This window comes from Phaethon aethereus (genome assembly GCF_964289735.1).
Source record: "Phaethon aethereus genome assembly, chromosome: 2".
In the NCBI taxonomy this organism is placed as follows: Eukaryota; Metazoa; Chordata; class Aves; order Phaethontiformes; family Phaethontidae; genus Phaethon; species Phaethon aethereus.
Window position 1 is genome coordinate 58,350,386 of NC_138582.1, and position 12,482 is coordinate 58,362,867.

Below are 12,482 nucleotides of genomic sequence, written 5' to 3' on the forward strand. Positions count from 1 at the left end.
AGTTGAGGTTCTAGCTATCTGCAGCTCTCTGCTAGGTACCTCCAGGTGGAAGATACCAGCCTATTCTCCCTTCCATCATCTTAAGGGATTTTTATGCGAAAAAACTTCTGCTCAGGAATATGGACATCTGGCAACCATGCAAAACCTCTAATAGTACTCCCAGCTATTCTGGGTAGAGCAATGACATGATCAGTTGTCTCCCTGCTTACAATCCTTCATTCCTGTGCAGAGTGCTAGCGGAGATGGATTCTATGGTAGCGGTGGATACTACATGTCTATGGGGGGAGGTCTATTAGAAATTCTAAGGAGGCTGTTGTCACCCTACAAAATAACTAAGCAGCTGCAAACAAAATACTATTTTTACTGATCTGGTGTGTGGATAAGCTCTGAATACAGTTACCAGATCTACAGAATAAGAAGTTACTAGAATCCTCTATCCATCATAAACATCAGAGGCTCTTCATACCAAGATTTGTGTTTCTGTGTTGCCACATCCTATTCTACTGACAAAATACTACATCTGTCTATATACCACTGTGTATTTATTTAGCAAAGTACTGTCAGCCTTTCAATGCCAGTAATTATTGTAAGGCAAATCTCATATTTCAACTTAATTTGCTTTCTTTGCATAGGGCTGCACAGTAATCTGAATAAAGAATTCGTTTGGGAGTGCTGTGCTTATACACAGTGAGTTGAATGTATATTAAAAGCAAACTGATCTAATTGAAAGTAGGATAGTAAATGTTGGTAGTGTTTGTAAGTTGGAAGTTTCTGTTGGTAATAATACTACCTCTCGTGGGTGAGGAGGGGAAATAGAAGCCATCTACCCAAGCTCATTATGCATCCACATCTGCCTTACCATTTTATTTAGAACTGGTGTACAAGTTGATGGCGATTCCTCTGATAAATTGAAATTAGGTAACTAATGCTAGCATTGCACATCAGTCAGTATAGTCATATTTGTCTACTAATTCTTCCATGTGTAAAAGTGATCGGTGTTTTCTTTTAGTGGATTAATTATAGATGTATGCAAATTTCCCCAGGGAGCCAAAATCAGATGTAGAGGTATAAGTGACTTAAAAACTCATCAGTGACCTGATGCGCAAAAATGTATTTTGTGGTAGGTTTGATAAGCAGCGGTTTTACATAATGCAACCCTTTGTGTTAATAAATGCTATAGCATGAAATTATAGCTTCATTGTAAGTGTGCAGGAGAAGAGAAGTATGGAGACTGATAGAAACAGTGGCCTCGCTGCATGACAAGGCTTTTAAGCCTGTAAGTTAGATTTTTACAGAGTAACACTGGAATATTTTTTATTACGATTTTTAAAAGACATTTTTGTAATTTTCGGTAAGATAAGGACTATACTTGCAACACACTTAAAATAACTGCAGTGAAGCCATACTTGTGGAAAGTCTAATGAAACCCAAGCAAGGAACTGGCAGATAGTCCAGCCTTTATGTCGGTGGAATTGGAGTATTTATTAAATTAGTACTGGTCTCATACAGGTGCAGGAAAATGTCATTGACGCACATTAGAGTGATGGGGAAATGCAGACTATTAGTACTAGAAGTCTTGAGGAAACAGTGAACAGAAACATCCATTTACTAACAGTAGGTAATACTTCTTTCCCCAGTTGAAATTACCCGATTTGTCACATGGTTTTGATAATTTTTCTTCTGTATAAACTTAGGTTGTTTATATTTCAATATATTGGTGAAAAGGAATATACTGGTGAAAGGAATACAGTATTATTATTACCAGAAGTGTGGTTACTTCCAAAGAAAACGGGGCTACTCTTGAAAGAGAGACATGCGAACCCCGTCTTGGTATGACTGGGAGATTCTCTGTGAATCTGTAATTAGTATATATTTCTAAACTTTGTTGACTTGCGTTACTGGGACAAATTCAAATAGGCTGGTTTTTGTATTTAACTTGCTCCTTCATGCCTTCTCATGAAGTCAGGAAATACCAGTTTCAGTAACGTGCTATTGCTGGTGTTACGTTACCACCCATCTAGAAAAGCAGCGAGGTTTGTGTTGCAACATGGAGTGTTGAGACATGTAAGGCAGGCGCTCCTTTGAAGCCGACCTCCAAGCTTGGCCCCCGTGCTGACCCAGAGGACGTGCTGATGCTGTTGGCAGCGTGTCGGGGGGCAACCCTACACTGTTGGACTGGGAGCTCTTAACAGCTACCCAGCAGGAAGGATGGAGGGCAGATTGTTCTGGGTTCTGTCTGGTGAAGATCTGGCTTTCTGTTTGGAAATTACATCTGTGAACCCCATCTTGAAACTCAGTGCCAGCCCCATCGCATTCTCACAGAACACAGTGGTGATGCGTGCTCCTCCTTTGTCCTGTAGCTGGTGCATCAGCGGTTCTTTCCGCATCAGAGTGAGATCTGAATCCTTAGTGTATGCGCTGCAGCTTTCCTTACCCATTTCTGGTATTAGTTTACAAAAAGAGTGAATGATGGTATAGCCAGTAGACTGGGAGGATGAGACCTGGTTGCCAGTTGTCCTCCAGTTAACATCTGCATTTTTATATTAAAATTCACTTGGACAGAACAGTGCTACGGTCTTTCTCTGTCTTCTATGAAGGTGCATGTTTGTTAGTCCTAGGGAAGAGTCCAGGATGGGAAGGGTGAGCTGGTCAAACGATTGTCATTATTTTATGGCAGTTTCATGCCTTTAATACATTTCTTATATTTATTTGACTATTAAAAGCTACCTACTGGAGAGCAGCCAGGGAGGCTTCAAAATACTGACAGCTCCTTGGATGTGCTGAAATAATGCTGAGAAACTGCAGCTTAGTATGGTTTAGAATTGGAAGAATGGAAGACTGAATGTTGCCCCCATTCTTTTGCACAAGATCTCTCACCTGTAAGAATTACGTCCTATAATCTCGTCCGTTATGCTCTTTTATAATCTAAGGGGGTAATTTTCCAGCAGCCAAAACTATTCACGCAGGAAGAGCACTTGGCTGGCAGCGTGCTTCCTCACCCAGGCAGAGGCACTGCCTGTAGGTAGTGGAAGAGCCTCAAAGGATCTATATAATGGGGGCTTCACATTGAAGCAAGAGCTTGCTGCCCACTGCCCTGGGGGACCTGGCTGGTGCAAACAGCCTGTAAAATGTCGTCTTTGTTGACCAGGTTTCAGGCTTACTTTTCTTAGATGGGGTACTGCATGTGTAAAATCGCATGTGTAAAATCGCAACACACGACTTGGAAGTTGTGTGTTGCTTTGTATGTTGTTGGGTTTGGTTGTGGGTTGTTTTTCTGTTCGTTTGGGGTTTTTTTTGTAATCCACTTTTAAAGATTTCCTTGTTTGGGCCTGAAGGATAGGCAGGGCTAGCTGCAGAGGCGTAGTTAGTAAAAGCACTGGTGCACGTTTTAGAAAGCGCTTGGGGTTTTGCTGCTGAAACAGCGTGCTCCACCCATGGACTTGTTTGAAGCTCTCCCATGTGCTTTTTAAGGCACATACGCACCTTCACTGACAGGTATTGTGCTAGTGGTACTGGAATTGGTTTATTTGTCTAGTGGAAAAGTAAGTGTGCTTGGGCTTTTTTCTTCTTTTTTTTTTAATTTTATTTGAGGATGAAACTTTATTAGCTTCATATTTATCTCAAAATTAATAATATTCTGGAAAGGGATTGGGGAGTTAAGTGGCTGAAGTTTAGTTTGTTCTTAATAGAGCTTTGTTAGACTTACGTGTATGTAGTAGATGTAGTACACGATCCTTAACAGCGACTCTTATACTGTTGATTACAGGAACGTAGAGAAGTTGCCAGACAGTTGTTTTTATTTTGCATTTCCTTGACTATTAGATGGGAAACTAGCCCATAAGATGGACATTGCCATTACGAGTAAGTATATAAAGTATTAATTGTTCAGCTCGTTCAGGAGCTGTGTGGCTTACCTTTGATGTGATTATGAACCTTGATTTAATCCTTGTCTTTAGTGTAACAACTAAAGAAAACCTTCTGAAGAGTCAGGCAGGCACTACGTTTTAATTCATGTTGCTGCTTCTCTCTCCTCCTTACATCTTACTACTTGTTCTTTCCATGTTGTAATGTGCCATCTAGAAACTAAACAGACTTACAGCTGTCCTCTTGCCTTCTCTTTTGCCTAATAGCGGAAGGTTATGCTGCATTTCAAGAGGACAGTTCCGGTGATGAAGCTGAAAGTCCTTCAAAGTTGAAGCGGTCCAAGGGAATACATGTCTTCAAGAAACCCAGCTTTTCCAAAAAAAAGGAAAAAGATTTTAAAATAAAAGAGAAGCCCAAAGATGAAAAACACAAGGAAGACAAGCATAAGGAAGACAAACATAAGGAGAAGAAGTCAAAAGACTTAACGGCAGCAGACGTTGTAAAACAGTGGAAAGAGAAGAAGAAAAAGAAAAAGCCAATTCAGGAGACAGAGATACCTCAAGTGGATGTTCCAAGTCATAGACCCGTGTTCGGCATTCCTTTGTCTGATGCGGTAGACAGGACCATGATGTATGATGGCATCCGCCTGCCAGCAGTTTTCCGTGAATGTATAGATTACGTAGAGAAGTATGGCATGAAATGCGAAGGCATCTACAGAGTTTCAGGTACTCTGGGCACACTGACATGCAGGTTCTTAAGGTCTTTACTTGAAGTGTTCTTACTGTTTACCATTTTCAACACCTAGAGACTCTGTTTATAGCTGCATTAATCTTAAAGATAATTGGGTAGCTAAAGTTGAACAATCCTGTAGGTCTGAAGTACCAGAAAAGTTGCTAATAAGGTGGTACTGCTTAATGGCAGTAAAAATACACTTATTTTGGCCTTTTGTGATAAGATGGTAACTGTGAATAAAATGCACTAGCATGGCCAGCTTGTATTTTTTTACTTCTGTATTAGAAATACAATGCTAGCTGATTGCAAAAGCAAGATGAAAAATAAGCATGGTATTACTTAAGCTTCCCACTAAGTTGCTTTTTCCAGTTACTTCCACTGTATGGTTTTTTTCTTAAAAACTTTTCTTTGAGCAAGTACACTAATAAGCGGAAAATACGTTTCATTATTTAAGCTTAGCAAGAGCTGGCTAATTGACCACAGTAGTTGTGTAACGCCGGCTTACAGAAATGCAACATCAGTTTTAGTCACGTTAAACAAAACACTTTGTGAACGGCATCTGCAGTATAACTTGTGTAAGTACTTCTGTGGGTATGCTTAAGGGAGCAAGAACAAGTGAGAAAAGGAATTTGAGGAAAAACATGTGAAACAAATTGCCTAGCACTGTAAAACAGTGATCAAACGATTTTAAGGGCTTCATTAAGCTGTCTTGTCTTCATGCTGTCAATCTGCATGGTATTTGGTAGGCATGCATAAATACCGCAGCAGCTTAAGCAGTTTCTTCGTCTTGCCTACTGGAACATTCTGGTTGTGTGTTTTTTTCAAGACACGATGTGTTGGGAATTTTCATGGAATAAGGTGTGTTTCCCATAAAGCATTTTTGATGTTTTTACTTTCTAGGTGTTCTCCAGTGCAACAGCACCCTCTCGTGTGTGCAAGATTGTTTAAGTTGGGAGCTCAGAGAGGGAATTGCAGTGGCTTAACAGCCTACCAGTCGTTGTGACGACTAGCTTACTTGGACGTGAAACTGAGCATTTATTGAGTGCACCCAGTGTTGCTTATCGTGCCAAGCCACGGCAGCACATTAAGTCGTGTAACTGAAGTGGGTGTTTGAGCTTTAAGAATGAAATTTCCCTGCGTTCAGGAAGATTGGGGTGTCACTGAGTTACAAAAACACCTTACAGAGAATCTTGTTTGGGTTGGATAACTGTATGAACCCACTTTTACTCATGCAGCACCTCAAATCAGGAATCCTGTGTGAGATTCTTCCACTGAGGAGGGCCAGCTGGAAATCTGGAAACTAAAAAGTGTGGGGTTTGTTTTGACAGAGGAAAGCTGTTATAGGTACAACTTGTTGCACAGTGCTTGAGTCAATAATGTATTTGCTGCTTGGCTTAGGGCTGTATAATTGAACAGCCTGAAAGATGCTGAACGCAAACACACAACCAATCTTCTGTTTCCCTCCCCTTCCTCACCTTATTTTGTGTTCCTTGGTGCAAGGGAGTGCGGGCGCCAGTTCCGATTCAGAACTTCGGCAGTGCTGTGTTTTTGCTTCCTAGCAGTAGTCAGTGCTTTTAGAAACAGTGATCACCTAATTTTGAGTCATGATTTTTTTATTTCTAGCTTTGTTACACGTGGATAAGCTTTAAAAGGTATTCCTCAATTAGCTTAAATTGTAAGGAGAGGTGAAATAAATGCATCTAAAAAAAAAGTTTAACTATTAAACATTTACAGTTGAAGATTTCTCTTAATTCTTGATCTAAATATTTTAAGGAATAAAATCAAAAGTTGATGAGCTAAAAGCAGCCTATGATCGAGAAGAATCTCCCAACCTGGAAGAATACGAGCCCAACACAGTAGCCAGCTTGCTGAAACAGTACCTACGAGAACTGCCTGAAAATTTGCTTACCAAAGAGCTAATGCCCCGCTTTGAAGATGCTTGTGGAAAGAGCACAGAAGTCGAGAAAGTTCAGGAGTGCCAGAAGTTGCTGAAAGAGTTGCCAGAGTGTAACCATCTCCTAATTTCTTGGCTGATTGTGCATATGGACCATGTTATTGCAAAGGAACTGGAAACAAAAATGAACATCCAGAATATTTCTATAGTGCTCAGCCCTACTGTCCAGGTACGTGCACCACACGGCAAGTGTTAGAGCAGAACTTCAGCCTAAGACAGACTTCTTTGTAGAAATTCTCTTGCAGGTGGGAATCTGCTATTGTCTGATACAGTTAAGCTAAATTACAGCTTCTCCTTATACCTTGGGAACTTAAAATGCTGGGAAGGTGGGAACAAAAGACTTTCTGAATGTGAGCTTGCATACGATGGGTCTCATATTGGGGTTATTATGAGAGTATTAACAAAGACTGCTGTCAGGGGTTTAATTCCACTGGGAACAGAATTAATTTGATGTTAAATTCGTCCAATAATTCATGCAGATACACAATTTCCGTGGGCTTTTGATTCAGTGATAATTTAGTGAAGACTATATTGTTGCTTCATTTTAATATCAAGCCAATGAACTCTGTCCTGCAAATACATCATCCTGGTGCAGTAATGACTTTGGTATAATGGCTTTGGTGTCTGCAGTCAAATGGCTGGGGGAAAAACAACTGACTTGGTTTTCCAGTAAGACTTTTGTGGTTTCTGGATTGATTAATTCCTTAATAAGCATCTTGGAAATATTTAATTTAAATTCAGCTCAGAAAGAGCCCTGTGCATAATGGAAACATGGCATTATTGGGTGTGGGTCTTCTAGAAGAAAACCCAGACTTGAGAAAACCTTGGCCTTTGTAATTAAGAGTCTAGGTGCAGGCCCAGTAGCAAAAGGGCTGGGTATCATTCTTGGATATTTTTGCTGTGCCAGATACTTTCTAGCCAATAAAAGAAGTAACAATTAATGCAGAACAATGCAAGCCCAATCCTGTTTTGTTGTTAAGTAGATTTTAGCAATTAAAATGCAGGTAGTGACAGAACTCTAATCTTTCTTTCAGGATAAATTTTTGAATTTTAGTGGAAGGTATAGTATCAAAGTAAGTATTTGCTGCTGTCTCATGTTGAAACAAGGAATACAGTAGCAGCTCCTTCCAGACTGCTTTTTCTGTTATATTAAAACAGCCGAGAGAGAAGCTGTAGAAAATATTTAGAGTTTGGGGGTAGAGAGAGAAGGTAGCCAGCAACCAGCTGTAGCGCAGTATGGCTGGTGTTGCCTCTTACCTATTGCTATCCCTGACTACCTTTACATGAGTAAAAAGAAAGATTTAATACATTTCTGTATCTACCAGTGATGGAAATGCTTGTGGTAGGCTAAGGTGTGTGAAGATTCTGAGTTCAGCATGAAAATGCCCCAGATACACAGGTAAGAGAGACAGTGAAGTGATTCCTTGAGGCCAGCACTGGGTCATTTAAAGTATCGTTTTTAATCCAGATTTTAATCTATTGGGAGAAACTAACAAACATGACTGTGACTCATGGAAAGGCATACTAAAGGCTGTTTTGTGTCTGAAGAAAGATTCTGTGCTTCACAGATAAAGATGATGTGAACGAATTAGCTTCCCCAACATTTTGTCTGTCCTTTCTTTGCAGATCAGCAACCGTGTCCTCTATGTATTTTTCACACATGTTCAAGAGTTCTTTGGGAATGTGACCCTAAAGCAGGTGACAAAACCTCTTCGCTGGTCGAATATGGCAACAATGCCAGCGCTTCCGGAAACACAAGAAAGCATCAAAGAAGAAATCAGGCGACAGGTTGGCAATTACTTTAGTGTTTTTCTGTTTACCTTTGCCCTGGCTTTTCTACATTCAGTAGTAAATTCTCACGAGCTTGTAACATACTCTTTAATTCTATCACAGTTGGCGCTGTCAGTGAAAAGCACTGCAAGGAGATGGGAGATATTTGTGCCCATTTCACGTGTTGGAAGTTGCTACAGGCCTGTGCTGCCCACAGCTGTGTCTTTTGTGGATTGCTTTGCTAAATAGTTTAGTACTTGGATGGTGGGAGGAAGGTTAGGAGAAGAGTGTGGTTTTGTCAATATTGCTCTACAGCTAGTTCTAGACTGTGTGCTGGGTGCATATTAACACTTGTTATTGGTCAACAAGTCAAGCTTTGAAAACCAGAACTCCAGGCCTGTTGCCACAAAGCCAAAAAGGTTTTTCTTCTCAGTCTGCCCTGCTATGGTATGTGAAAGACACTAATTTATTTGGCAATATTTCTAGGAGTTCCTACTGAACTGTTTACACAGAGACTTGCAGGCAGGGATAAAAGACTTATCCAAAGAAGAGAGACTCTGGGAGGTGCAAAGAATTTTAACAGCTCTTAAAAGGAAACTAAGAGAAGCTAAGAGACAGGTAGGTAACTTTTCTATTTCTTGGCCAAACATCTAAGTCATGGACAAAACTTACGTGTGGTATTTTCAACTATGACGATACTTCCTGAAGTTTCATGACTATTAGTTATTCACTGTTTACCCCCATTTCTTGGGGAGCATTGTTCAGGCTTATTGTTTAATCTTACAGTTGAAAATACGATAAATGTGAGAGGGCTTTACAACCGTGGCCTGGGGGCTGCTCTTTGCTAGAAAGGATGTTCAGCGTTCATAGATTGTGACAGGTGTAGAGGGGCAGTATTCCCTGGGTTCTAACTTGGGTTTAGAAAGGAGGGATGCCACTGAGGAATTTCATTACGAGTTCCTGTCCGTGCATTCAAGTTTTCATTCTGCTCTAAGTTTTAGCTTGAAAACCCTGAAGAGAAACATAAGAGATACTTTCTACAATCAACTTTGCATAATTTCTGGTATTACAGAAAATATTACGGTTACAGAGCTCTGAAAGTATAAGAATAGAAATACATTTTTATGTAAAACTGGGCAATTAATATGTTGCTAGAGCTGGTTTGAGTTTTGCTTTTCCATGTATTTCCAAGATAGACAGAGAGACACAGATGGACGGGGAGGGGCAGGTGTGTATGCCTGCATTTAACAGCGCTTTGAAGGCTTCTGTGGGTTCAGTAGGAAAAGGATCATTTGACCACTACTTTTTGGAAGTGTAAGTTTAGTCTGTAACGCTTGCACCCAGGATGGTGTTCTCTGGGTGGAACAAGTATCTGTATTCTTACTACTCATACAATTGGAACAAAATATCTGAGCATTCCCCAATTTGTGGCAATGCAAAGGCATGCAGTTAGATCAAACCACCTTGCAATTTTTTTACTGTGGGTGTTTTCTTCTTAGCTTTACATGGCTGAGAAGCATTTGCATTTTCTGGTTAGCTGGCTCTCCCTAGGGACAGCGAGATCTTCACACTCCAGCTGTTTACAAAAAAGAAAAAAAAGTATGATTAAAAACCTTCTGTTTGACAGAGCATGTAGTCATTATATGCTTAAAACTGTGTGTCCTGGAGTACCAAGAGGGATTACTGGAAGACTCAAGGGCAACAAAATTCAACAGTGTCTTTTTTTTAAACTGTCATATGTCCCAGAGAAGGGACAAACCTTGCTGAAAACTTTCAAGACAACCGAGATGGTGATTCTAAATTTGGAAAACAATATATTTGAAAAAAATCTTTTTTACAGTAAATAGAGTGACTGGGGAAGCTGTCCTTTTAAAGGTTGTCTTTCTCTGGCAGGAGTGTGAAACAAAGATTGCACAAGAAATTGCTAGCCTTTCCAAGGAGGATGTCTCCAAAGAAGAAATGAATGAGAACGAAGAAGTTATAAATATTCTGCTTGCACAGGTAGATGGCAGGCACTCACCTGTTTGTCTGCTGGTATTTTCTTGTTCCATATCTTTCAGAAATATTAAGGACACTTTTGTTCCTTCTAATGCAGTGAGAAATTGAAGGCTTAGAGGGGTCTCTGTCCATTAAAATACCAGGCTTTGCGCTAGTGGTAGATAAAGTAGGGAAGGAATGCTGCCTGCAGGAGTGAACCCAAAGCTGAGTAGACTCCCTGCGACAACAAAAAGTAGCCTTTGTTGTTAATGTACTTAGAAAGCACTTCCAAATCTGACCAGTTTTAATACTGTTAACTACTCTCCTGCTGATCAAAGGAAGTGAGGCGACTGTTTTGGCTTTTTTACCTTCCTTTGCTTCCCCCAGTTGCTTTGATCTTCTCTCCACTGCACTTTCCTCCTTATATTCCTCTTGAAATATATGTTTTAGAATTCAGCTTTTCTAGTTATTTTACTGATTAGCCAGAGCTTTCCCCTGTGATTTAAGGAAATAGGCAGCCAAACATGCCAGAATTTGGTGCGTCGTCTCCACAACTATTCAGCACAGCAATCATGAGGATTCAGAACACACATTATTGGCTTTGAACTTACATTTGCTTTGAGGTCTCGATGAATCACGAGTTCAAAGCAGGCATGCTAACCACTTCTACTGAAAGTATTTGAGAACACAGCATCATCTCCTCAGTTCCCAGGGCACACTTAGCCTATGTTTCTGTAGAACATAAAGTCAAGGCTTTAAGTGAACTAATTGATCATTCCAGGAGAATGAGATTTTAACAGAACAGGAAGAACTGCTGGCCATGGAGCAGTTTCTGCGGAGACAGATTGCCTCGGAGAAGGAAGAAATAGATCGCCTTCGAGCAGAAATAGCTGAAATACAAAGGTAAAAGAGAGACTGCTTCCATCAGATCCTTTGCCAGGCGAGCACTCTGATTAAAAGTACATATAGAGCATATATGCTCTTCTGAAACAGTACTCTCAACTACGCTTACAAGCTCACCCTATGAACATCACATTTGAGAGACGCCTTTTTACTGAAATCTCAGAATATATCCCAAAAGGTCCAAAGTTGCTATTAATATAACAATGGAATGATGATCTAAAGTAAACTAAGCCCTGTGCACAAATAAATCCCCCTAGGAAATCACTGGTTTATTAAATTAAGCTTTCAAAGGAAGTTATGATTTTGGTTTTAAAACCACTGCAGATTAGTCAGTGGACACAAATTAACTCTCTTGGTGCCACTATAGTTTTGGCAGACTCGACAAAGTGTCTGAATCCATGTTTGTCCTTGGTCTTTCAGTCGCCAGCAGCATGGCCGAAGTGAAACCGAGGAATACTCTTCCGAGAGTGAAAGTGAGAGCGAAGATGAGGAGGAACTGCAGGTCATCTTGGAAGATTTGCAGAGGCAGAATGAGGAACTGGAGGTAAGGTGTGAGTCTTAGACTGGCACTCTTCTCCTTAGTGGTTGCTTGGCTTAGTCTGTGCAGAGATGTTTGCACGTGTGCAGACTGGTCGTTTTTGCATCCCTTTTGTTGCTGTCTGGGTTAACAGCAAAGCTTCGTTGCGCAATGCTGAACGGCCTCCCTGGCTACAGCAATTCTTTGTCAGAAGGAGCCTTGATATTTGTTTTCCTTCCTTAAAAGATAAAGAACAATCACCTGAACCAAGCGATTCACGAGGAGCGAGAGGCCATCATAGAACTGCGAGTACAGCTTCGACTGCTGCAGCGGGCTAAATCGGAGCAGCAGGTGCAGGAAGAAGAGGAGCCAGAAAAACGTGGGGGTGTTTCTCAGCAGCAAAGAGACAGTGTCCCAGAGACAAAAGCAGCCAAAGAGCAGCCAAAAGCAAGCAAGGAGCAGCAAGTCAAGCCATCGCCAAGTAAAGACAGGAAAGAGACTCCAATTTGATCAGGCTTCTTGGATATGCATAAAAAGTCAACGGAACTGTGCAAATTACTGTAATTTGAGTCAAACTGCACAAATTATTGCTGGCTGTGTACATTCTGTAAAGGAACTCTTCTTTTAAGCCCTAGAGACTTTTGTCTCTAATACTTGTGGCTTCTACTCATCAGACTCAGGTGAGTTTGGAGAGGCCAGAAGAGTTTTCCAGTTAGTATCAACTTATTTCAAGACTGGTTTCCTTCAGGTGATCTAAAATAATTC

The 12,482-nt window shown here is 40.6% G+C and overlaps 1 protein-coding gene across 1 annotated transcript in view; it reads left to right on the plus strand.

Annotated features, from left to right (window-relative positions):
• RALBP1 (ralA binding protein 1) overlaps positions 1 to 12,227 on the plus strand; it is a gene marked incomplete at its 3' end in the record, with an annotated part of 35,193 nt that extends 22,966 nt beyond the window's left edge. Inside the window, exons 3-10 of the mRNA XM_082014627.1 lie at positions 4,131 to 4,589; positions 6,370 to 6,719; positions 8,177 to 8,338; positions 8,807 to 8,938; positions 10,214 to 10,321; positions 11,079 to 11,200; positions 11,621 to 11,744; positions 11,964 to 12,227. Of these exons, the coding sequence (XP_081870753.1) occupies positions 4,131 to 4,589; positions 6,370 to 6,719; positions 8,177 to 8,338; positions 8,807 to 8,938; positions 10,214 to 10,321; positions 11,079 to 11,200; positions 11,621 to 11,744; positions 11,964 to 12,227 (1,721 nt within the window). The remainder of the gene's footprint in view (positions 1 to 4,130; positions 4,590 to 6,369; positions 6,720 to 8,176; positions 8,339 to 8,806; positions 8,939 to 10,213; positions 10,322 to 11,078; positions 11,201 to 11,620; positions 11,745 to 11,963) is intronic.
• Positions 12,228 to 12,482: the final 255 nt, after the last annotated feature.